This window comes from Humulus lupulus, chromosome 4, assembly GCF_963169125.1.
Source record: "Humulus lupulus chromosome 4, drHumLupu1.1, whole genome shotgun sequence".
NCBI lineage: Eukaryota > Viridiplantae > Streptophyta > Magnoliopsida > Rosales > Cannabaceae > Humulus > Humulus lupulus.
In genome coordinates, this window is record NC_084796.1 from 47337762 (window position 1) to 47365068 (window position 27307).

General features: G+C 40.0%; 1 protein-coding gene and 1 pseudogene across 1 annotated transcript; one reads left to right on the forward strand and one right to left on the reverse strand.

Annotated features, from left to right (window-relative positions):
- Positions 1-4971: 4971 nt before the first annotated feature.
- Positions 4972-21914, reverse strand: LOC133832148 (protein FAR-RED IMPAIRED RESPONSE 1-like; annotated as a pseudogene).
- LOC133830394 (HIPL1 protein-like) lies at positions 21611-25936 on the forward strand. The gene is made up of 7 exons (XM_062260367.1): positions 21611-22460; positions 22570-22727; positions 23170-23967; positions 24053-24269; positions 24480-24658; positions 24762-25003; positions 25408-25936. The coding sequence occupies exons 1-7, from the start codon at positions 22370-22372 to the stop codon at positions 25814-25816; spliced, it is 2094 nt and encodes a 697-aa protein (XP_062116351.1). The 5' UTR covers positions 21611-22369; the 3' UTR covers positions 25817-25936.
- Positions 25937-27307: the final 1371 nt, after the last annotated feature.

Genomic DNA, 27307 nt, shown 5'->3' on the forward strand with positions numbered 1-27307 from the left:
AAAAGAGGGAAGAAAAAGACACGAAGTAAACTTACTGCGGTGGCCTGATGGCGGAGAGCCTGGGAGATGAATAGCATGTCCGGGTTGGCAATCGTGGCATACCGCTTAAGTTGGAGGTTAGACATGGTGTTCCCCACCTGGTCCAATCAGTCCGCCGCAAATGGGGCCGTGTCCTGCCCCAACTTAGGGCGAAAGCCCGTCTCGGCAGCTGGCCGATCCACGATCGGCTGGGGGACGCTAAAAGCCGCCGGGCGCTCAGCGAACTCAACTTGACGACGAATCGTCAGGGCCTTGTATGTCTCGTCTCTCCAGTCCCGTCCACTCTCCCAGGTCCAAGAAATTAGTCGGGACTGCTCATCCCGCATGGCGACTTCCCCCTCCTCAGGTAGTGCCGGATGTATGGGGAGGGCCGGTAATGCGGGAATCTCCTTCGCGGCGAGGCGGCTTTCCCCATGCGACTTACCGGCCGAGCCAGCCCGCCTCATTTGGGGCCTCTTTTTCTCGGTATCGGCCTCCGCAGCACCCATGTCCAGGGCCCTCTTCCCGGAACTCCGGCTTACCGTGGGTTCTGGCTCCAGATCGATCACCGGAGAGGTTGGGCAAGGCCGGGGACTGCAGCCGGGTCCACGGCCATGACAGGGACCGCAGCAAGTGCACCCTCGTCAGGTCGAGGTTCCGCCCCGGGCGTCTCCTTGTTGAGAGATGGGTCCGAGCCCGGCGCCTCTGGATTCTTCTTGGCATCCTTTTTGGTCGCGACCTTGGCCGCCCTCGCGGCCTGGGCCTCGAGGAGTTGCCTCATTTCGTCCACGGGGGTAGACATGTCGGAATCTCCTGCAACAAATGAAAATAAAAAAGAGTTAGTACGATTAAACAGGAAAATCGAAATCGAAACTAAGAATGACCCGGGACGAACCCTCATTTAAGCCCTGGGCATGCCTCAACTCATCTAACACGAAAGAATAGACTCGATCCCCCATGTCGTCCATGTTCAAGAAATTCTCATACTGAAGGAACCCGGACGAGAACATGAGAACTTTCGAGCCTACAGGGACGGGAGACGAAGGTCTCATCTCCCCGTCAGCCCCGAACGCGGGGCCTCAAAGTGCTAGCCTATCCCTAGCTAAGTCCCCAACTCGGGGAGCATAAGTTAAGAGCAAGGGTGAGTTACCTCGCCCTGATACGCTAGCCCCGGGGGTACCCATGTTCGGCAGGGCCTCCTCGAAGAGGGATTCCAGCTCCTGTGAAGCGGCCGCCTCCGTCTGGGCCAAGTCCCTCTTCCGCTTGGCCGCATCCACTCGCGCCGCAGTCTCCACCTCCGCGATATGCTCCAGGGCCAGCTGCTCCCTGATGACGGCAATCTTCTCGCATTGGATTCCCTGAAGGCTCGGGACGACGATAGTCTGGTGGGCCACGAGCATCCCGACCAGTCGGAGGTTGTCCGTTTTGACGTAGCCCCCTACGTCCAGGTCTTTCGCGCTCAGCCCAGAGTAAAACCTCCTCCATTCCAGGATGAAATAGGTGAGAGGAGTCTCGGCAAAAGGTCCTGCCACCCGAAGCAACACGATGAGAAAAAGAAAAAAAAGAGAAACTAGCCAGCTAAGGATCGGGGAAGCACGTACCCACTCGCTGGAAGTCCAGCAGCAGCGTGGGGTTCTTCTCCACAAGGAACCCATACGTCATGAACCAGTAATGATGAACGTTCGGGGGATGCTTCCAGGAGCTTGTGGGAGCGGGGTAGCTACCTCGTAGCTTCAGCTTGTAGAAGCCGTCCAAGGTCTTGTCCTTGGCACTGACCTACGGTTCCATCTTGTAGAAATACAAGACTCCCGCGGGGGTCAGCTCCGCGATCTCCTTCGCGGCGCAGAAGACACGCCATCTCGCAAGCAGTCGGTAGGCTTGAGGCAGAAGCTGGAAGGGTGCGATTCCCACGTAGGTCAGGAACCGCACGAAGTAGTCGTGGAGCGGGAGAGTGGCTCCTGCACTGATGTGGCCAGAGCTCCAGGCCTCGAACCCTTCTACGGAAGTATGCGCCTGCTCCTCTATCCTGGCCAGGCAGTTGTGGAAGAGTCCGGGAGTGGACTCTATGCCCAGGCGATTCTCCAGGATGTACATCATCCGGTAGTTCCGGAACAAGTTCGACAATGTGTCCATCTCCCATCTGTTGCCTTTGGGGGTCCGGGACCCGGAGAGGGCGACGGGGGCCCTGTTGACTTCCTCCTCCGAATGAAGGGTGACGCTCGTTGTCATGGCTGATGATCTGGGAACAAAGAAAAGAAAACCAAGCAGTCAATACCAAAACCCAAGAAATTCGATTAAGGTACGGGGGGCCTCCTACGGACTGCTTGGAGTCCCCTCCGGATCAGGTCCGGGTTCACCAGAGAACCACGAGACCCAAATCGGGAACGAAAAATGGGCTACTAAATAGGCCCCACCATCTGTCCAGGAAGCATCCGAACCCAGAGCAACCCGGACCAGGCGGCATTCCTATCACTATTCCTAAGCGTAAGCAAGTTCTAGAACCTAAGCATATGAACAAAAAGACAGCCTACGTTCATGTATTTACCAAGAAGGACAGAAAGACTTACTGTGAGTAGTTGGCCGTGAAAGATGGTGGTTGTTCGACGGTAAGGACGGCAGAACCTCGTTCTTGAACTAGTGAAGGCGGTTCAACAACTCATCGATAGGGCAGGCCCAGGACGTGCGCTCAGGCGGAGGTGCAGACACTGGGACTGTTGGAAACAGGCGATGGTGCAGAGTGAGCAGGCGGTGAAAGATGTCGTCGGCGATATCGGACATAAACAGCTCCTCAATTCTTGAAATGGCTCGAGAGTGTAAAAGTTTCAAATGAATGTCTGAGGAGTATTTATAGAGACCCAAATCCTGGTCTCTGATCCAGCGGATAGAAATTCCCCCATCGGACGGTCCAAAATCGTGCAGGGGCATTAATGAGCACTCGAGAGCTGGATCCTCACCTTTTCAATCCAACGTCCCAGGAGAGGTGAATTTCAAAGGTCGCCCCATCCTACGGTCCACCTCAGCGCAGCAGCATTAATGAAGGACCCCCGTGCGGATGGGACGCTTTGGAATCCGTGCTGACGCAGTAGCCTAGGCCTAGCGACCCTTGAGGTGGTTGGTGACCTTTCGAGGTCAAGTGCCATCGTTGCAGCAGTCGCTTGGCGACACGTGTATCCCTCACCGCGAAGCGGGAGATCAGTAAACGGACCCGAACATTGGTAAATGGTTCGGGCCCCACGTGCATCCAGCGTCGTTGCCCTTTGCCACGAACCCACGATTCTAAGCAGGAGCTGGGAAGGCAACCATGGAGTATCTGGGAGCAAGGCAAGCCTCCACCTCGCAGACCCAGGCGAAGGCTTGGGGGGTAAATGTTATCCCCATTTCCTGCCTCGGGCCCGAGACGGTGGTCCAATCCCACAATCTGGGCAATTGGATTCGGGCCCAACCCAGGCCCGCTTAGCAGGGGAATGACCGGGAGCGACAACCTAAGTGTGGGTCCAGACCCGGACGGTGTCCAGGAAAGATGATCCAGGACAATCATACATGAGACGTATAGCCAGTTGGGGTTACGGTCAAGGTGTATGCAAAACGGTCCCGGAGCCTGGTAAATGATCCGGGCCTGTCGTAAACAAAGAGGGACAGAGGTAAACGAACCCGGGTCAAGCCCTCCGAGTTGGCAGGAAAAGGCCTCCATGACCCTGAAGCCGCCCCATAACGCGTGGGGGTTGTCCCCACTTTTCACCTGCGGAAAAGGCCACCTCAGGATTGCACGCTGCTGGTTCAGACCTACGCTGCCAGTGCACTGACTGACTTTGTCCCCTGAATCTGCCTCGTAACTCGGAATGCCCAGACCAAAAGCCCTATTTTGTCAGGCGAAATATAGTTCTTGGGCTGCCCCGCCGGGCTTTGATAATTCTTAGTCTTTTGTATTTTTATTATTTGTATTGGGCTTCCAATAGAGAAGCCAAGGGTACTTATATCCTTGATGGGCCCGGGTCATGCCCGGCCTAAGCCCAGTGCTCCTGTGAGCCTATAAATACAGGTGACAGAGCATTGGAGAAGGGATCTCTCTTCGACTTGTATACAGTTACTCTGTTGAAACATAGAGAAAAAGTCCATTGTAAAAGGCTTTCCAAGCTCTAATACAACTGACTCGTGGACTAAGGCTCATTAACGCCCCAACCACGTAAAAATCCTGTTTTTATCTTCTAAATTCCTTACCATTAATCTCGCTTACTTTTCATTAATATAGTTTCCGAAAATGTCGGTAAATAGGTAGTCTTCAATGCCTTTAATATAATAAAACTCACATAAATTAGTATGAAAAAAAGTTAAGGTGTCATAGAATTTATATTTATCGAAACAGTTATCATACCTTTTTTAGATTGGCCTCTCTTGCATTTTTTTCTCGATTCCACTTTTCAACCTTTTTGGAGCACTTTTAGTATTTGACATTGGTGGATCTTTTAGTGAAATATCATGCATGAGATTGCTATCAATGCTTTCTTTGTTAAGATCATGAGACTTCAAGTTGGAATTTATGGAGTTTTTTAATGAATGATTCTCCATAACACATTTCTTTAGTGTACCCTTCAAAGCATAATATGCAATGTTGAAACTCTTCAAAGACATTGACCCTTCTTCACTCAATTTGATTGCATCATTGTATAATTCATCAAATCGTTGCTTCTTGGATTGTAAATCTTTTGGAATTTGTACAATTGAGTATAAAATTCTTACATCCTTGCACCATCGTTTCATTATGTAATGTGGTGGCACATTGAAAATGCCAAGGCCTTGAAGAAAACAAATTACATGCCGACAAAGAAATCCGCAGTACTTGAACATGCGACATAAACAAGTTATAGTTGTTGACGTTGAATCCCAATTTACTATGAAATTTTCATTTCTAGCAAAGTCTTGAACTTTAAAAGTTTTCAAGATATCATCATCAATTTATTTCATTGAAAAACAAGCAGATGCACCCATAACCTCAATTTGAAACTTCTTAAAAACTTCATGTGTATAGACTGTTGACATTTGTTTCTCAAATGGTGATGGGGATTTTAAAGTTGTGTTTTTATGCCATGTATTAAAATCAGCATAAACTTCTTTTTCATGCCTATCTTGGAAAGCCACCTTGTATTGATCAACGAAATCTTTTAATGAAGTTTTCTTGCTCACATATTTATCAAAGAAAGAATTTATACTTTCAGATCGTTGAGTTGTAGACATTCCAACAAAAAAAGCATCTCTCACATAAGTTGGTATCAAATACACGAGGTCTTCAAACAAGGTTGCAAGCCATTCATGATCTTCAAGTTGAAATGTTTCAATCATATTCTTCCAACTCTTTTCAAAGTCTTCCTCAGTCCATGACTTGTAAACACAGTAATTGAATACCTTCATGAAATTTGCATTTTCTTTTACAACATGCCCAATCTTTTCAGGAATCTTCTTTAATATATGCCACAAACAAAAATGATGCTTTGAATTTGGGAAAACAATCTTAATTGCAGCTTTCATAGCTTTGTCTTGATTAGTTAAAATAGCGCATGGAGCTTTTCCACCCATTGCTCTAAGCCATGTTTGCATTAACCAAACAAATGTTGATGTAGTTTCATTCACAAGCAACACACATCCAAGTATTATAGATTGAAAATGATTATTCACTCCAATAAATGGAGCAAATGGAATTTTGTACTTGTTTGTAATATAAGTTGTATCAAATGAGACAACATCTCCAAAAAATTTATAATCATCACAACTTTTAGCATTTACCCAAAATACATTTTTAAGACGTTGTTCTTCATCCAAATCCATGGCATAGAAGAAATTTGGATTTTCTTCTTGCATACGCATAAAGTGTGTAATGACCCGAATTTCCTAATAAGGCTTAGAGCCTTGATTAGGAGGCCGGGAGGGCCATAATTGATTTATAATGCAATTAAATGATTATATACATGTGTTAGGTGTATTAAATATGCACGTGAACCCATTTCTATTTAATTGGGAAATTTTCATATTTTGGCCATTTTGGGAATATTTGGCATATATGTGGCATTTGTGTGGTGCTTCATTATTATTTGGTTATGCTAGGGTTACTCAACATGAGACGATCCTAGGAGGTAAGCTATGGGAAAGTGACAACGAGATTTATACTTGAATCGGAGTGAGTCAAAGGGTATTTAGCACATTACTGTGATATTGGGTGATGGTAATAAATATTTGATGATAAATTGTGAGTTAGTAAGATCAGGGGGAAATTCAGGGAGTTTTGACTATTTTACCCCCGAGGGCGTTTTCGGGACCCCGAGCATTAGGATTTACTTGAGGCTACTTAAGCTTGAAGTAACCTGTTAGAATTATAAAAGAACGTTCAGTTTGTTCTCTCTCCCTCAAAGTTCCATTTTCGACACTCGATCGCCTTTTCGAAGGAAACTTGAGTTCTAGGACTCATGTTCAAGCGAGGATCGAGGCATAGTGATTCTAGGGAAGATTAGAAGCTTATTAGCTGGAGGATTTAGCTGGGAAACAACTTAATCGGAGGTAATTCAAGTTTTAAGTTCTAAGTTTTTAAAGTTTTTAAGATTTGATTGGATTTTATGTTTTGATGAGTTTTTGGATGAATTGAAGCTTGGGTTTTATTGGTTTTGGGAGATTAGGATGTTTTGGAACTTTAATATTGAGATTTCAATAGGTTGGGGTCAGATTTGGAGCTTTGAAGCTCGAAGAACACGAAGTTGAGAACCTAGATTTCTGGTTTGGGCGCTGTAACGCTAGGGTGGTAGCGCTACAGTGCTAGGTGCTCTGGTTTGGGGAAGTTAGGTCTGTTTGTAGTGCTGTAGCGCCCAAAGGTAGCGCTGTAGTGCTACATAGTCTTCAAAATGTGGTTTTTTTGGTACTTTTTGGGGTTTGGACCTGAGGGCTCAGGGGATGATTTCACCACCCTGTTTGATGGGACTGGAGGTCCCGCGAGAGCGCGGGATTGGTGTTGGGATTGTGTAACGCCCCACATCAATGCTTCTTGGAATGATGACTGGCCCTACAAACCAACACGGGTCTTTCCAAGAAGCAGCCATAGTGACGTGGGGCGTTACAAATGGTATCAGAGCCTTGACCCAGCCGGAAGTGTGGCCGACGGGGACGTCGGACCCCTAAGGGGGGTGATTGTGACAGTCAGTATCCCGTGATCCGTGAGGGGAAAGATTGGGTAAATCTGTGCAATCCCACACCACCTAGGGAAGGTCAAGTGTGATGATTCTAAGACTATGTAGGTATGGTACTACACAGTTGAAGAGGGCTTAAATGGATTGATGGGTACTACCTATATCAACAAGATGCATCTTTTTTTTGGTAGCCCATCACTTGAGAACTCCAAAGTTAAGCGTGCTTGACCTGGAGTAATCTCAGGGTGGGTGACCTCCTAGGAAGTTTTCCCAAGAAGCGTGCGAGTGAGGAAAAAGCACGCTGGAAAGACTCGTGTTTGTTTGTAGGGCCAGGAAGCAGCCATAGTGACGTGGGGTGTTACAGATTGGGTTTTGGAAATTGAACTCATTGAAGCACCGTTTATGGTTGTGACTAGGTCATCGCTAGGGGCTTGGAATCAGAATCGTGCTTGTGGTTCGTTTATTGGTAACCTGTGCTTGGACCAAAGGTAAGAAAACTGCACCGAGTATGTGATGCATGTGATGAATGAGATACATGTGATTAGGGCATGACATGAATATTGAATATGGAATTGATCAGAGCTTAAGTCTCTGTAAATGGGCATGATCATCATTATGCTAGTGATTGTTAAGTAAGCATGTTGAATGCCGTACATTTGGATATTTGACATATGATATATGCCTGGTTGCATTGCTTACTTGTGTATGGCACTGACCCATGAGTCAGAAATCGACACGAGTCGTATGGTATTGGCTTAAGAGTCAAGAACGACATTGATGTGTTCAACACAAGCCGAAATTATTACATCTAATCAACATAAGCATTGAATGAATGATCATGAACATTAACCCTTGACCGACCTCAAGTTCGATGAAAATTAAAAGCGCTTGTATAGTCTAAAGGCTAGTTACATAGAGCCATGGCCAAAAGGCTCAGGTGACTGCAACATCACATGGCTATGGGTGTTGAGCTCAAGTTCGTGACTCACTCATCAGTCACTTATCTGATTAGGGTGCGGAGCCCAAAGTATGACTCACTCATATGATTAGGGCTACAAGCCCCAAGATGATTACCAGAATCTCAAAGTGTTAATTGTTGGTTTTTATAGATCAAATCAGAGATTATACGCAGCAAAAATACAATCAAAATTGTTAATTTAACCCCACAAGATTTTTAGATCTACTTCTTCACATACATATATATATTGAATCAAAGATACGAATAGAAAATTACCTCAAGTCATTCCTTGCTGCTATCTATTTGTATGGCAAAAATCATTTAGATCTCACACCAAGATCTTTTGAAATGTTCTCAGCACACAAAGAACGAGAGTGGGCACGCTATACAAAAATAATAGGCAAAATCTATTTATCAGATGTTCTCAACACATGAGATCTGATAAAGTTTGGACCTAAGTTTGTGAAGAACAGTGACATATGCTTGTATCACTGTTCTCTTTCTCTTAGAGAGATTTCACAATATATTTTCTATCCCTGAAAAGTATCGTTCTGAAAAACTGATATCCTATATTTAATATATCCAATATATTAAAAATAAAATATTAGATATTTTAAACAATTTGAAAATAACTAATCAGGTATTAAGATTCTGATTAAATAATAATATTTTAATCATATTATAATATCTCATTATTTATTTAATATTTAAATAACTAAAATTGTGGAACCAAGAAACTAACAAGAGCTTCTTATGCATGTAGCACAGTGACTGAGCACTGTGCTACACGTGTACCACATGCCAAGGAAGGCATGTGATTTTTCCATATTTTTTTCTTATTATTTAAATACCAAAAATCCCAAAAATAAATTAATTATATTTTTGTTAAATCAAATAATTAATTAATTCTCAATTAATTAATTACACATAATTATACAATAAGTATGTTTAGTGCATAGAAAAATATTTTACTTACCAAATAAGTCATTTTGCCCATTTTTGTATTTACCTTTGTCAGTGTTTGTTTGAGTCATTTCGGGGACCATGGACCTATAACATTAAGCTCCAATAAATGGTAACTAAATAATTAAACTCTTTAATTATAATAGTTAATTTATTAATTCTGATATTTCTCCACTTTAAATTCAGAATTGCACTCTTTATGTTATAGATATACTTTTACAGAAATCTTATTCTAAGCTGTCCATTGATATAACTATCTTACAATAGTTCAACCCACTAATTAATTAGTTCATAAATTAGAATGGAACAATTACCATTTTACCTTTCTAATTTACTTCTTATTCCTTAAGTACCATTAATTCACTAGTGAAGAATTAATCAATAATCTAATTATAGATTTGAGCTCAAAATCATTCAGTTACAGAATTAACCCTTAAGGGAACTAATATACGATCCGTTAGGAAAGATTAGATTTCGTATTGTTGATACATGTTCCCAGCCATCCATGATATTAAATCTCCAAAACAAAAGTCATTAGCCTCATTCTATGAAGAGACCTTAACGAATGAATAAAAAGATTTAATAAACATGTACAGGAGTTCATGAACACTCAGGATTTAGGTTGATCTATAAATGATCATCAATTATGATATGAATTACAAGTTTTTATTATTAAATGGTTTTTGGATAAAGACTTTTATTCATATCGGTCCATGTCATATATAATCATATTATATAAAGCACATTTACCGAGATGCCTTACCACATCAATAATCCGAATCTAGATTATTTATATCATCATGATACTCAGCAAACCGTACTTACAACCCCAATTAAAGAATTCCATAACTTCAATTTGTTGTTGTTGACTATTTTTATTCATTCATGTGATCTTAATTCTCTCAAACTAATACAAGATCACATCCTCAATAATGAATATGGAATTTTTGTGATACTTACAAAATTGTTCAAACAATAATTTAATAATCTAAATATAAAAATAATAAACCATTGTATTTATTTATTCATCGAAATAATAAATGTCTTTTACATGCTTTTAGGACATACTCCTAACATTAATCACTCATCTGATTAGGGCTACAAGCCCCAGCATGATTACCAGAATCTCAAAGTGTTAATCACTCATCTGATTAGGGCCACAAGCCCAGTATGATTACCAAAATCATAAAGTGATATTCACTCATCTGATTAGGGTGCGGAGCCCTAGTGCGTGACTTAATTGTCACTTATTTTAGATGGACACATTGGCCATCTATTTTCATTATGACTTGATAGTCATCCATACAAAGGGCAGGGCCCATAAATCATCCATACAAAGGGCAGGGCCCATAAGTCATCCATATAAAGGGCAGGGCCCACAATCATTATTTGGACTTATTTGCATGCATGAATATAGTTATTATTTCTAGGCATGCCTATTATGATTTAGTAACATGTTATTACTGTTCATGAGGATATTGAGTTTTCTTGCTGAGCTTCGGCTCACGGGTGCTATATGGTGCAGGTAAAGGCAAAAGAAAGCTGGACCATGAGTTGGAGAGCTTAGGTGACGATGTGTACATATGCGACTACTCGACCACCACGACCGATGGTTTAAAGAAGAACTAGGGTTAAACCCTATTTTGCCGCTTAGGTCGGCTGGTTGTAAATATTTTATTGTAATTAACCTTTAAATTATATTTTTGGGATCATAATTTATACAGTAACGTTTTAGTGAAACGTTGTATCTTAACCAAAATTTTTAACCCTAAACCGCTAATCATACGTAGTTACACGATTATAGCCAAATGACTCGATTAGCGAGTTTAACACTATTTAAAATGCACACCATAACGGTCCTTGGGTAGTAGGGCGTTACAACTTGGTATCAGAGCGAGCCAAGGTTAAGGGTTCCTGAAGACAAGCTGGGCATGTACACTCGTCACTAAAGATAACTTCACTCAGGGTATGGTAACTATTTATGTGGTTATGTGTTTAACTGCTTAAATAGAATGTAAATGCTTTACCTGCATATTGTATTAGGGAGCATGAGATTCTGATAGAGACTGACTCTTTACTATTAATATGATTATATGATTACCTGGTCCGTGATTATATATATATGATATTTGCATGCTGGAGTTGGAGGCATGGTGTGAATGTTGGAAGAGCAGGGGTTATGAATTGATGAACGAATGCTATGGGCATGTTTTTAGCACTGCAGTGGTTTGTGGTTGTAGTATGGTATGATTGTTCTAGTGGGGAAGGCTCTTGAATATGCTCATCATGTTTAATGGGTCAAGTTATTAACTACATATTCAATAAGAAGGTATGTATCCAAGACAGATAATGAGACTTGGTGATGGATATACAGAGGCTGGAAATTACAACCAGGGTTTGGGTTCTTCACGTACCCCTCATAATTTCCAGCAGCTGTTTACAGATGTGCAATCAAGATTGTAGAGACAAGAGGAAGAGATTAGGTGTTTGAAGCAGCAGCAAAATTTGTCAGGGAACACCTCTTCCTTTGCTATGCCAGAAGTGGCACCAGTATTGGCTCAGCCTATGGTTGAGAACAGATGGGAATTTCTCTGGGGAAGGTTCTAGGAATATTACCCTCCAGTCTTTGAGGGAGGCCTAGATCCATTCAGAGCTGAGCAATAGATGAGCATGATCAGTTCCATTCTCAACAGTATGGGGGTGGTAGGTCACGATAGGGTGATCTGTGCTACATATGTATTGCGGGATGATGCTCGGACATGGTGGGAAGTAGTATCCCAGACACGAGACATAGTTGTGATGGACTGGAAAGAATTTAGGCAGCTGTTCAATGAAAGGTATTATTGTGATGCTGTCAATACTGCTAACATGAATGAGTTTCTAAACCTCGTTCAGGGAAATGCAACAGTAACCGAGTATATTTACAGATTCGATGAGTTGGCCAAGTTTGCTTTTGATATGGTACCCACGGATGTAGCTCGGAAGGAAAGGTTTATCCAGGGATTGAATCCCAGAGTAGCTTAGGGCCTTAAAGTTGCCTTAGTGCATGAAATCTCTACCTACGCTCAGGTGGTAGGGAAGGCTCTTGCTATTGAGTGTACAGGAAATCAGATTGAGAAAGTGGGTGTTGGAGAGCGTAGCACTCAAGTAGTGACACCTCTGTTTATTGGAGCGAGCAAGAACAAGGATTGGAGATTTTTCCCAATATGCGCTCGGTGCAAGAGGCGTCATTTGAAGGGATGCCGACCAAAGACATGTTTCTTATGTGGAATGGTTGGGCATTTCAAGAGGGATTGCCCAAGTCGAGAGATAGATGAGCAAAAGGGGGTGGATAGCTCGACTCTAGCTCGAGTGTTCATTCCGATGCAGTCAGGTTCAGAGACTGAGACTAGTTCCTCAGTGGTGGCAGGTCAGCTTTCTAGTTCTGATTTTTGTATTATGCTGACTAGTTTGGGTGCCATGTTGTTCTTTATTTGTTGCATCTAGAGAGCATAGATTTGTTATGCATATTGCATGGTTATTTCGTGATGAGTTAGATTATGGTGGAGAGAGGACTCATCAGTTGACTTGATAGGGTTGGTTATGACTGACTTCAGTATGATTCTGAATATGGATTGGTTAACCAAGTATGAGGCAATGATAGTTTGTAAGGAAAGGATAGTAATCCTTAAGTTTGACGGTGGGAAACCCTTGTTGTGTTGGCACTGTGCATGGATTTTGTATGCTTATGACATCTGTATTTAGAGCTAGAGATCTATTGCAGGAGGGTGCATAGAACTCTTAACTAGTGTGGTGGATACCACTTAGGTTGTGCCATGGGATCAGGATAGACTGGATTAGTCTGTGAGTTTCTGGATGTGCTTCCAGGAGATTTGTCAGGATTACTTTCATACAAAGAGATAGAATGGTGATTAGATTGGTGCCAGGAATGGAATTAGGTCCAGGGTACTGTATGGTACGGCTTCGGCAGAACTATAAGAACTAAAGGCTCAATTATTGAGTGAGATGGTATTCTCCAAGGAGGATCTTTGATCTGGTGAGTACCGGCTAAAGATCAAGGAGAAGGATAAACAGAAGATTGTTTTTATATCGGATAAAGGCACTAAGAGTGCTGAGTTGTTTTGATGGATTAGATGAATAGGGTATTCAAGGATTATCTAAATTGGATTTGTGATCGTCTTGATCGACGCTATTCGGGTATATTCTTTGCGGAGATTTGCCAAGGTCAAGGAACGCCTTAGGGGCAGGAGTTTCCTTGGACGGGCAGGATATTACATGTGTTTTGGGAAAGAGTACTGAGTCTTCTTACAGATCATAACCAGTTTGTAGGTTGTTATGACACCTCAGTGACAAGGAAAAGTGATTGCCTATGCATCATGTTATTTGAGGAGTATGACCAGAATTAGAGCAGAGTTACTGGTGGGCCAGGTGGCCAATTGTACACTTGAGTTTACTCTTTCAGAGAGGATCAAAGGGAAAATGGTTAAGTGAACCACAAATAGGAAGATTGAGGGGAATGTCTTAGCTAGATTAGCTAAGGATTATGCAGTGTCAGGTATGAGTTTATTGTGGTAAAGGGATTGGACTCGGGATTCGATGGACACTGGGATTAAATGGGAGATTTTGGATGAATCCCATATTACCCTCTTATTTTCTTCATCCAGGCATCATGAAGATGTACCAGAATATGAAATCTTTATAGTAATGGCTTGGGATGGAGAGGGGCGTAATGGAATGCATGATGAAGCTCTTAACCTGTTAGCAGGTCAAATCAGAGTAATGGAAACCAGTAAGGTCATTATGGACTTTGTGCATTCCATCATGGAAATAAGGAAACATCGCGATAAGTTTCGCAATGGGGTTGCCCAGGATAGTGGGATAGTGTGATTTGGTTTAGGTCATTATGGACCAGTATTGTTAAGTTAGCTCTAGTAAGGACGAGTAATACAGTTGATCAGTATATAGATCTCTATGTGAGAGAGGTAGTACGCCCTCATGGAATTCGAAGTCTATCTTATTAGATGAGGAACCTGTTTTTACTTCCAAGTCTTGAGGAAGATTGCAGAAGGCAATGAGTATACATTTGGAATTTAATATAGTTTATTATCCTCAGACTGATGGTAACTCAGAGAGAGTTATCCAGTAATTGGAAGGGCATCTTATGAGATGGGTGAGATGTTATATCTGGATCCTGAGGTAGTTCAGGGGATTATTGAGGTTTTTGAAAAGGTTAGAGCTTGGATGCTCACTTCTCAGAGTAAATGGAAAAGTTATGTTGATTTGAAATGCAAGAACATGGAGTTCCAAGTGGAAGACTGTATCTTCCTTAGAGTATCACCATGGAAAGGGGTGAGGAGATAAGGGCAAGTTGAGCCCTAGATTGGTAGGACCGTTTGAAATCCTGGATATGACCAGTTAGTTTGCCTTTGGATTGACCTTAGTTTTAGCACTATCGGCTGTATGCAATGTATTTTATATTTCCATGTTGAGGACATGGGATAGAAGAGACTCATGTGTTGAGTTGAGAATCTGGGGATTGAAGCTAAGTTATCCTGTAAGGAAAAGTCTGTTCAGATTTTAACAAAAAGAACAAGGTTCCGAGAAGCAAACCTATACCTTTAGCTAAGGTATGATACAAAAATAGTGAGGTCGAGGGAGTGACCTGGGAACTGGAATCAGTTATGCATAATTTATATTCCGAGCTGTTCAAATAAATTTCGAGGACAAAATTTTTGTAAGGAGGGGATAGTTGTAATGACTCAAATTTTCTAATAAGGCTTAGGGCCTTGATTAGGAGGCCGTGAGGGCCATAATTGATTTATTATGCAATGAAATGATTATATGCATGTTTAGGTTTATTAAATATGCATGTGAACCCATTTTTGTTTAATTGGGAAATTTTCATAGTTTGGCCATTTTGGGCATATTTGGCATATATGTGGCATGTGTGTAGTGCTTCATTATTGTTTGGTTATGCTAGAGTTACTCAGCACAAGACGATCCTAGGAGGTAAGCTAGTGGGAAAGTCACAACGGGATTTATATTTGGCTCGAAAAGAATCAAGGGGTATTTAGCACATTACTATGATATTGGGTAATGGGAAATAATATTTGATGATAAATTGGGAGTTAGTAAGATCAGGGGGGAATTCAGGGAGTTTTGACTATTTTACCCCCGAGGGCATTTTCGGGTGCCCGAGCATTAGGATTTGCTTGAGGCTACTTACGCTTGTAGTAGCTTGTTAGAATTATAAAAGAACGTTCAGTACGTTCTCTCTCCCTCAAAGTTCTATTTTCGACACCCGATCGCCTTTTCAAAGGAAACTTGAGTTCTAGGACTCGGATTCAAGCGATGATCGAGGCATAGTGATTCTAGGGAAGATTAGAAGCTTATTAGTCTGAGGATTTGGTTGGGAAACTGCTTAATCAGAGGTAATTCAAGTTTTAAGTTCTAAGTTTTTAAGATTTGATTGGATTTTATGTTTTGATGAGTTTTTGGATGAATTGAAGCTTGGGTTTTATTGGTTTTGGGAGATTAGGATGTTTGGGAACTTTAATTTTGAGATTTGGATAGGTTGGGGTCAGATTTGGAGCTTTGAAGCTCGAAGAACACGAAGCTGAGAACCCAGATTTCTAGTTTGGCGCTGTAGCGCTAAGGTGGTAGCGCTAGAGCGCTAGTTGCTCTGATTTGGGGGAGTTAGGTTTGTTTGTAGCGTTGTAGCGCTACATAGCCTTTAGAATGTGGTTTTTTTTGTACTTTTTGGGGTTTTGACCTGAGGGCTCGGGGGATGATCTCACCACCCTGTTTGGTGGGATTGGAGGTCCCGAGAGTGAGGGATTGGTCCCGGGATTGGGTTTTGGAACTTGAACTCATTGAAACACCGTTTATGGCTGTGACTAGGTCATCGCTAGGGGCTTGGAGTCAGGATCATGCTTGTGGCTTGCTTATTGGTAACCTGTTCTTGGACCAAAAGTAAGAAAACTGCACTCAGTATGTGATGCATGTGATGCATAAGATACATGTGATTAAGGCATGACATGAATATTGAATATGGAATTGATCAGAGCTTGAGTCTTTGTAAATGTGCATGATCATCATTATGCTAGTGATTGTTAAGTAAGCATGCTGAATGCCCTTCATTTGGATATTTGACATATGATATATGCTTGGTTGCATTGCTTACTTGTGTATGGCACTGATCCACGAGTCAGAAATCAGCACGAGTCGTATGGTATTGGCTTAAGAGTCAAGAACGAAATTGATGTGTTCAACACAAGTCGAAATGATTAGATCTAATCAACATAAGCATTGAATGAATCATCATGAACATTAATGCTTGATCGACCTCAAGTTCGATGAAAATTAAAAGCGCTTGTCTAGTCAAAATCTAGTTACTTAGAGCCAGGTCTAAAAGGCTCAGGTGACTGCAACATCACATGGCTATGGGTGCTGAGCCCAAGTTCGTGACTCACTCATCAGTCACTTATCTGATTAGGGTGCGGAGCCCAAAGTGTGACTCACTCATATGATTATGGCTACAAGCCCCAACATGATTACTAGAATCTCAAAGTGTTAATCACTCATCTGATTAGGGCTACAAACCCCAGCATGATTACCAGAATCTCAAAGTGTTAATCACTCATATGATTAGGGCCACAAGCCCAGTATGATTACCAAAATCATAAAGTGATATTCACTCATCTGATTATGGTGCGGAGCACTAGTGCGTGACTTAATTGTCACTTATTTGAGTCACTTATTTTAGACGGACACATTGGCCATCTATTTTCATTATGACTTGATAGTCATCCATACAAAGGGTAGGGCCCATAAGTCATCCATACAAAGGGCAGGGCCCACAATCATTATTTGGACTTATTTGCATGCATGAATAAGGCTATTATTGCTAGGCATGCCTATTATGATTTAGTAACATGTTATTACTATTCATGAGCATATTGAGTTTTCTTGCTGAGCTTCGGCTCACGGGTGCTATGTGGTGCAGGTAAAGGCAAAAGAAAGTTGTACCATCCTTGAGTTAGAGATCTTAGGTGACGATGTGTACATATGCGGCTGCTCGACCGCCATGGCTGATGGTTTAAAGATGAACTAGGGTTAAACCCTATTTTGCCGCTTAGGTCGGCTGGTTGTAAATATTTTATTGTAATTAACCTTTAAATTATATTTTTGGATCCCAATGTATATAGTAAACGTTTTAGTGAAACGTTGTATCTTAACCAAAAAATTTAACCCTAAATTGTTAATCATACCTAGTTACACGATTATGGCCAAATGATTCAATTAGCGAGTTTAGCACTGTTGAAAATGCACAACGTAATGGTCCCTGGGTAGTAGGGCGTTACAAAGTGCTCAAGCATTGCTTTAGCATCACCTTGCTCAAGTGCTAACCGTCTTTCTTTATCCAAGTGATTTCTAATATCCTTTTCCATGTGTCCAACATTTTCATATCCACCATGTCGTTTGGCCATTGTAGCATAAATTTTGCTTGTGCTTACTCCAACCGAATGTAAAGCATCAATGTCATATTTATCGGATGAGGTAATGAGTCTATGACATGGAAAATAATGAGCTTGACTTGGAAAAAGTTAATGGTTATGTTCATTGATGAAATTGTGGACATACCATTTTCCATCAAACCTTCCTTTTACATGCAATATGGCTTTACAACCTGTCTGTAAACATGCATGTTGATTACTAGCATTAGATTTTCTTTTCACCCCATATCTTGTGCAAGCAAATCTTACTTCAATAAATTCTCTTGAAGTATTTGACCGATGACTATGCATTATTGAGATACCAAATCCAATAGACTTGGAGTATTTCTGTAACGATCCAAAATTACTAATAAGGCTTAAGGGCCTTGATTAGTGTGCCGGGAGGGCATAATTGGTATATATGTGAATAAATGATTAAATGCATGATTTTGTGGCATGCATGATTATATGATTATACGGATATGATTAAATGCATGTTTATGAGTATTAAATATGCATGTGGGCCCTGTTTAGCTTTTAAGGGCATATTTGTAATTTTGGCCCGTTGAGGGCATAAATGTAATTATATGTGATAAATTGTTGAGAGCACATTATTATGTGGATATATTTGCAGCATATGGCTCGAGACAGTCCTAGTGAGCGGATTGGTAAATAGTCATAGCGGGGATTAATACACGACTCGGGGGAGCCTGGGGGTATTTTTGGGAAATTTGGAGAATAATTTGGGAATTGTTGGACATTGGGTAAGTAGTTGGAAGTTAATTGGATGACAAAATCAATTGGTAAATGTTAGGAACACTTGAGGAATTAGAGGGAACTGGGGACAAAACGACTAAATACCCTTTAGGCACCCTTGAAAGATTGATAAGGTTAGAGGGGCAAAAAGGTCTTTTGTTTAAGTGTTATGCTCATAATTTTATTAGAACAAAATAGAAAACTGTAGAATAATTCAAGGAAAGAAAGAAAAGAAAAACTCTCTCAGCTCACTCTCTCTCATCTCTCACGTACTCCCTCTCTCTCACTCTCCCCTTGTTGAGGTTTGAAGCTAAGGAACAAAGGAGCATAAGTTAGAATTTGGGCTGGTGATCTTTGAAGGTTTTGGAGAGGAATCAGTTGGGAATTGGAGCTAGAAAACAGAAGAGAATTCCAGAAATTAAGCTGAATTGGGGCAAGGATTCAGCTGGGAAATTGAGCTCCAATTTGAGGTAAGAGCTCTAGTCTTAATCTCTGAGTTTTGATGAGTTTATTTAGGTAAATTCTATGTTCTTGAGTAGAATTAGTCTAGACTTTTGGAGTGTTTGATTCTGGTGGAATTGAGATAGTGATGTTGGTATTATAACTAAGGTTTTGATGTAAAAGTGTAATTTAGTTTTGAATTTGTGGTTAGTTTAGTGTTAAATTGGGGGGAATAGATAGGGAAAATTCTGGGTTCAATTTGGTGTTCTTGGCTGGGAAGGAGGAGGAGGAGGAAAACCCATAATTTCTGGGGTCGAAGGGGGCGCGCTGCGACCCACCAGGCCAAGTCGTGGCCCGCCTCCCCTTTTGGCTGGGGTGCTTGCTCTCTAACTTGGGGGTAAGTCGTGACCCACTAAGCCAAGTCGCGACCCGCCTGTGGTTTATAGCCTTAAATTGTTTCGAGAATTGTTGGGTTCGGGGGTTCGAACCTAGGCGCTCGAGACAATTTCTACTACCTGGTTTAGTAGAAATGGAGGTCCTGGAGGCTAGTTTCTGTCTCCTAGGTATTTTATTTTGGTTGGAAGTTGATGGTTACTCATTGGCCCTTGTGACTAGGTTTATCGCCAAGGCTCACGACTGAGGATCGTGTTCAAGACCGTTCTATTATCTCCGCTCGAAAATAAAGGTAAGAAAATTGCACCCTTTGCGTGGTTGTGTTGGGACTGAGATTCCCTATATTTGAATACAAATGTTGTATGATTATAATATGCCATGTGAGCATGTAATAAGCGGCCTAAGAGAGTCGGAGCTGATACTTTGCGCACAGGACGCGACTCGACCACTGAGAGCTGGGGTTAGCTAAATAATCACTGAGCTCGCCTTAAGCGAGCCGGAGTCAGTGGGTTAAATAGAGGGTACCTTGAGTATTGTATGATGATTATGATATGTTTACTGTTGTTAATCTGATGAATATGGCTTGTTGAATACCTAGATGATAGATTAATGATTTGTTGATTGTCATCACTAGTTATGTGTCTGCTATGACTTGTTGAATATCTGATTAATGTCTTGTGAATTATTTGATTATCGCTATGGATTATGCTATGATATTATGGTTTTCTTGTTGGACCTCGGCTCACGGGTGCTACGTGGTACAGATAAAGGAAATGGTAAGATGGTTCAACCATGAGTTGGAGAGCTCTGGGGGCGAGGTGTACATTGTCAGCTGCTCGTCTGCCACGGTCGAGGGATTGTATAGGAACAGAAACCTAAAACGTGTATTTTGCCATTAGAGTGGCCTTGATTGTATATAACTTTTGGAATTTTGTAAATCTATCCTTTAAACCCTGTTTTTGGGATCCCATGTACCAAATATTTGTTTTAATGAGAAATTGTCTGTTTATGGCCAAAATCTTTTAACCCTAACTTGTTTATGACTTTAGGATCACATTTTCATTTAAATGACTTAATTAGCAAGTCTTGCACTATTTTAAACACATAGTGTATTGGTTTTGGTTATCCAGAGCGTTACAATTTAAAAAAAAAAGAATGTGTATCATTGTGTGAATCAAACTCCATACCCATTTATGGTTCTACAATTTTTTCACTTTCTTTATTCAATGTTCTATCAACCATTCATTCAGTATCATTTTTGTTCCCATCCAAGTATGCATCCAAACCAAAATTTAAATCCATATTTCCTATTAAAATAAATAAGGAATTATTGTTTTCTACTCAAAACCTAATTTCATAGTTATTGAATCCAACAACAAAAAATAAAGAGCTAAAAATAAATCAATACACAATGCCATAGCAATAATATTATTTACAAAAATATCATGCAACTGGAATAAAAACAGAATGTAAATGTAGTTTCTAAACAAAATAGATTAAGAGATAATCGTCATTTCCTTAAGATTGGTAGGAACTTTATAAAATATTGAAGCTATGGAGTTGTTCTTTATGATATAGCTTATTTTCCCTAATTTCCACATCCAAACAGGAAGAAAAAAAATAACTTAGAGTAAGAAAAACACTAAAGAAAATAAATAATATCTTAAGGTAGCAATAATCACACTTAATGAAGTCATGTGCGTTTCTTTATTTTGTAGCTTGTTTTTTTTTCTCATTTTTACATAGAAACATTGAAATAAAATCCTTTTTTTTCTTTTTTTTTTTTTAATAAAAATGATAACAGAATAAACACTAAATAACATACATAAAGTGAAGAAATAATATTTATTATCTTAAAATTGATAGAATATTTGTAATTTTTGTGCTCTAATTTATGCCATTGTTTTTCCTCTTCTTCAAAAATATAAAAGCTTAGAGTGAAAGACACTATTGAAAATATAAGTATATATAGGTGGTAGGTTATGTAAATTAAGTGTTATAATGTGCCCTTTTTGGTTAATTAAAAAATAAAGTTGTCTTTCCAAATGGTAAGTCTTCCACGTGTAAATAAAAACAAAATGTAGCATCCCTCATTTTTCTACATTTTCATAAAGCAGAAGTTGTGGAACATATCTAACCAAGAAGATGCTGTGTTCATTTTCTGTCCTATATGGTCAGCAAGTTACAGGCAAACGGCCTACTCTTTTATGCAAAATAATGGTATAACACATTGACCCACTTATTATTTAATCCTTATATGCATTGATGATAAGCATGTGGGCACTAGGCATGACCTTTTTATATTTATCCAGAAGAAATCCATGAGCAGACAATCTTTTCCTTCTTTTACTTGTTTACTATAAAGATACTTTCTCAACAGAAAAAAAAATATATATATATATATATAAATCCAAATGTAGTGCATATTACACATCATATCTTTGTTTTTATCTTCTGTAATGGATGGATATCATTGCCATTGAAGGCCTTTTTAGTATTAGATTTTAGTGGTACATGCAAGTGGGGCTTTAACACTAGTTTTTACATGCCGTTTTGATTTTCGTGCTGGTTTGAAAGCACTGAATCTAACCCACACAGTCAATTAATAAGGAGGGCACATTGAACAAAGTCCAACCAAGATCTATACAAGTTGGTTTTCAAAGGCTAAAGGAGTTGGGTCTTCTCAACCACTTCCATTGTTTCTTTTTCAGCAAAGTCAACCATTTGTTAGCTGCTGCAAAGGGTGTCTCAGTCTTAAATTCTTGAGTTCAATAATTTTGGTCATACTGTCATTAAATTAATGAAGGTTGCGACTTTGTGAGAGTGAGAGGGAGAGAAAAAAATAGTTGAAAGCATAATATTTTTTTGGGAGCTAAAAGTCAGATAGAAAGAGCCAATAATTATTGTTCGAAGATTTCAAGTGGGGTACTGATAAATAGGTGAAAAGAGAGAGAGAGATTTGACAATGATCTCCTTCTGGATGATGATGGACAAAATGGTTTTAATATTAGTATGAATGTGCAAGGGGGCCAATAGCGGAGACCAATACTGAAAGATAAATGGTACTTTAACAAGAAGAATGTTCAAATAATCTTCTCTTTCATTGGGCTCCCCTGAGGTAGATTAAGAGAAGGCATGTTCTAGCAGAGTGCACAGCTTCTCTCCATTTTCAGGTTGTGATGGGAACCGTTTTGGCCACTGCTGGGCTACTTTTTGTCTTGTTGCTGCTGTTTAATCTTTCCATTTCACTTCCTCTATGCATTAATTCACGTGGGTGCTTCTTCTTTTGCTTTCTTTTTTCTTTTTTCCCTTTGAAGTTTGTTGTTTTTAATTTCTGTGCTGCTTGTTAAATTTTCTAATACTGGTCTAATTAATATAGGGGCACCATTTACTCTAAGTACGCCACTGAAGTTTTGTCCTTACAATGAGACATCATGCTGCGACTCCAAAGAAGATCTACAATTACAGAAACAATTTCAAACAATGAACATCTCTGATCTTGGCTGTGGTTCTCTTGTAAAATCAGTACTCTGTTCGGTGAGACTCTTGCTTTCCCTTGTCTTTAATAAAGCTTTATGATATATTTTGGTACTTTGTTGTGGAAGCTTATAAAGCTAAGCCTGTATTCTGAAATAATCTTGTTGCCCCTAGCGGCTAGAATTGAAAGATTTATGTTGTCTAATCATTCCTTAATGTAATCTGGTTTCATTGTTTATCTATCTTTTTACTTGAATACTTGTATGTTTAGATATAGAATTGCATAGACAATTGATAGATTTGGATTTCATAAGGAAATCGAATTATGTTTATAGTTCTTGCTTGCTATTGCTGGAGCCTGGAGCCCACTTAATGTTACCATGAACTATGCCGAGAAGCATCTAACTCCCCTTAAAATTCTTCTCTATTCTTTTGTTTTATGTATCAATTTTGATACAATTTGTTAAACTTTTACCATGTGTTTATTTTTTTGGTTATGTAGAAATGTGATCCTTTTTCGGGTGAGCTGTATGTGACTAATTCTGAAACCTGGCCTGTTCCTCTTCTTTGCAACTCCACTGTTTCAGCAAATTCCTCTCAGTCTAGCCAAGCAGTGAATAATTTTTGCTCTAACTTGTGGGATACCTGTCAAAATGTATCCATATTGAACTCCCCATTTGCCCCTCCATTACAAGTTCAATCTGGATTACCAGACAAATCCAATATTACCAAATTGACTGATGTCTGGCAATCAAAAGCTGATTTCTGCAGTGCATTCGGTGGACCTTCTTCTGATGAATCAGTGTGTTTTAATGGTGAACCTGTTACTCTAAAGAATTCTCAAACCCCTACACCCCCAGGTGGCTTGTGCCTTGAGAAAATTGGCAATGGATCTTATCTCAATATGGTTGCTCATCCTGATGGTTCTAACCGGGCATTCTTTTCTAGTCAACAAGGGAAGGTTTGGTTGGCAATCATTCCAGAAGAAGGATCAGGAGAGACAATGGAGTTTGATGAATCAAGTCCTTTTTTAGATCTAACTGATGAAGTTCATTTTGATACAGAATTTGGAATGATGGGTATGGCTTTTCATCCGAACTTCGCACAAAATGGCCGATTCTTTGCCTCGTTCAACTGTGATAAGGTTAAGTGGCCAGGATGTACAGGAAGATGCTCATGTAATTCAGATGTCAATTGTGATCCTTCGAAAATAGGTAGTGATGATGATGCTCAGCCATGTCAATATCAAACCGTTATAGCAGAGTATACAGCAAATGGCACTTCATCCCAGCCTTCCTTGGTACAGCTCTATATTTGCTCATAAAATGTTCAATAGCTTCATTATCTCATTAACCATTTCAAGTAAATCTTATGTCCTTTTCCAGACAAAAAGTGCTAAACCAGTTGAAGTGAGAAGGATATTTACCATGGGCCTTCCCTTTACATCTCACCATGGAGGTCAAATTCTCTTTGGTCCAGAAGATGGATATTTGTACTTCATGATGGGAGATGGTGGGGGTGTAGGTGATCCTTACAATTTCTCTCAAAACAAGAAGTCATTACTTGGAAAAATCATGAGGCTTGATGTTGACAACATACCAAGTGAGTAGCAGCAACTGGTTATTCAAGAACCACTCATTTTGTGTGAATGGAAAATGAAGAAAACAAGTAAAAAAGAATACTTTTAGTTTTCAAACCATGTTCTATGCTAACTTATTCCTCCCCTGGTTAAGCATTATGTTAGGAAGCTAATGTACTTGAGTAGTTACTATTTCTTTCTCATGAAAGTGATTTATTTTTTATTTTTATCAGGTGCTGCAGAAATTGATAAACTTGGTCTATGGGGTAATTACTCTGCCCCTAAGGATAACCCTTTCAATGAAGATAAAGATTTACAGCCAGAAATTTGGGCTTTAGGAATGAGAAACCCTTGGCGCTGCAGTTTTGATTCAGAAAATCCTTCTTACTTCATATGCGCTGATGTTGGGCAGGTTAGAACTATTAAAAGCAATAATTATTTTGTCCTGATTGCTGAAAATTTGCTCGTGTTCAGATACCATGTTTTGACACTCTTTCTAACACTATCATCCACAGGATACATATGAAGAAGTAGATGTCATCACAAAGGGTGGAAACTATGGTTGGCGTCTTTTTGAGGGTCCTTACCCTTACAATCCTCCAAAATCCCCTGGTGGAAATACATCCGTAAAATCCATTCACCCTATTTTCCCAGTATTGGGATACAACCATTCTGAAACTAACAAAAACGAAGGATCAGCTTCAATAATTGGAGGATATGTCTATCGGTCTAAGAGTGATCCATGCATGTATGGAAGGTAAATAGCTCTTTCTTCTTGGTGTCTCTCTTGTTTCTTTTTAACTTATTTGAAGGTAAATTGCTCTTTCTTGTATATTCTTACTTCTCTAAGGCTTCAAAGAACATATGGACTGGTGTTTGTTTTCTGTATACAAAGTGAAACTAGGAAGATGCACAACTTATAAACTTCAACTTGCTAAGTAAAGATAGATATTATCACAAGGTCATAATAACCTACTGATTATGATTATTAACATATGACCAGTGAAGATTAAAACCAAATCATTACTTCCCAAGTAAGAAAAAGAAAATATGAATACACAGGTGGCCTTAGAACAGTGATCTTTTTCCTCAAAATTAATGTGTAACAACATTCTTTGCAATACGTTTTGATCCATAGCAATGTATGAATCCAATTTTCAGGTACTTGTATGGAGATTTGTATTCAGGCGCCATATGGGCAGCTGATGAAAACCCAGATAACAGTGGGACCTTCAACACCAGCAAAATTCCTTTCAGTTGTTCAGCAGACAGTCCTATAGAATGTGGGACTGTCCCAGGGAGCACACTCCCAAATTTGGGATACATTTTCTCATTTGGGGAAGATAACAGCAAAGATGTCTTCATTCTAGCCAGCAATGGTGTCCACCGGGTTGTTCGTCCTAGCCGTTGTAAGTACACTTGCTCAAAGGAAAATGCAACTGATGCTGGTACAACTCGAAGTCCTCCTCCTCCTTCTGGTTCTTATGCAAGCCGGTTAAGTAACTCATATTGTAGCATTCTAGTGGTGCTAGTTTCTTCCCTCTTAGTGCTTTTGATGGGTGTTTTCTAGTAGCATATTGCTATATCTCAATGCCATATGGAGAAGAGATTGTGGGAGAAAGTAAGAATTGTTTGTCTCAATGTCATGAGACAGTTGTACCATAATAATTAGCAACTGAACCTTTTTTTCTTTTCATGTCTCAACTTTCATTTAGCTCAGATTTTTGGCAAAGTTTAATTATATTTTCAACTTATTTGACTAGTCCACTTCTTAATAAATAGGAAGCTGTTCATTGATCTAATTCCAATCTTGTGTTTTTTAAGAAGGAAACATGAATTTTTTTGGGGAAAAAAGAAGTAGAAGATGTAAAGGTTTAGATAAAAACTAATAACCATTAAGGAAAATGAGTAGAAGGACTACAGTTATTCTTATGTTATGATATATCAAATGAATATTCCAAGGAAAAAATTGCATGTTTGAATTGGTACATTGAGTTGGAGCTGTAAATACGAGCTGGATTTTTTAACACAACACAAAACAGGCACGAGCACGACACGACAAGCCTGAAGATACGACCCGAAAGCACAAACAAGCTAGCCCGAAAGCACGACAGGATAAAAAGTCTCATATTTTGACATTAATAATGATAATAAATTTTTATTTGTAAATTATATATAAATTAAAATGATAATAAAAGTCTATTATTTTTCTCAATGTTTATAATTATATGAATTTGTTTTAAGATTTGTGAGTTAATTTTGTTAGTATTTATTAGTAAGTATTTAAATTATAATAATTATCTTTGATATAATTTTGTGTAAAGTATTGTTGAAAAATATATAAAAATATCTCAAACTATAATTTAAACAAAAAAATGTACTTGGATTGGTGGTGAATTCATTAATTGTTAAAGATAAGGTGGAGTTCAATTCCCCACATTCATGGCTCTACACTATGTATCATTTCTAGTACTTTTCTTTATTAAAAATGTGCAATAAAGGTTGTTGTCTGTGTTTCCACCCAAGGACACGCGCCTCTTTTTCGTGAGACGACACCCAAAAAGATATGTCCTCAGGGATCGATCCAACGGTTGGAAGTTGCCTTCCCCGGGTAGTAAGAAGGCGTCGACCTCTTTCCTGGGCCATGTCCTGAGAGACATGACTATCTTCGTAAGGTTACCTCCTGAGGATACTTGATAGTCTACGTCTTTTCCTTGCCCCCAGCTATGTTCCAAGCCGAGGACCTAGTCCTCAGAATCTTAGGAATAAGCCAGGTGGCAGCCAATGCAGGCTAGCTGCCTCAGAGGAAGACCTGACAACCTTTTTGGGCGATTTGCCTACAACGTTACTAATGGTACAATTCGACAACTCGCACTCCCACTACGCGACCTGACACGGAAATACGTACAGCATGCCATGACACTACCAGGGGCATGTTCCCCATAAAGTGATTATCTTATTGCAGTGGGCCCACAAATCTTGCTTGGGCCGTGATCTCTATTCAATGCGGCCCAATGCATTGATAGGTATTAATCCCCCATTTATAGGAAGAATATGTAAA

What these genes read in the sequence shown, in the direction of transcription:
- LOC133830394 (XM_062260367.1), top strand. Translation starts at nt 22,370, where the DNA reads ATGGGAACCGTTTTGGCCACTGCTGGGCTACTTTTTGTCTTGTTGCTG. An exon ending in TAAAATCAGTACTCTGTTCG is followed by an intron (nt 22,728 to 23,169) that starts GTGAGACTCTTG and finishes TTGGTTATGTAG; the next exon opens with AAATGTGATCCTTTTTCGGG. An exon ending in GATCCATGCATGTATGGAAG is followed by an intron (nt 25,004 to 25,407) that starts GTAAATAGCTCT and finishes TCCAATTTTCAG; the next exon opens with GTACTTGTATGGAGATTTGT.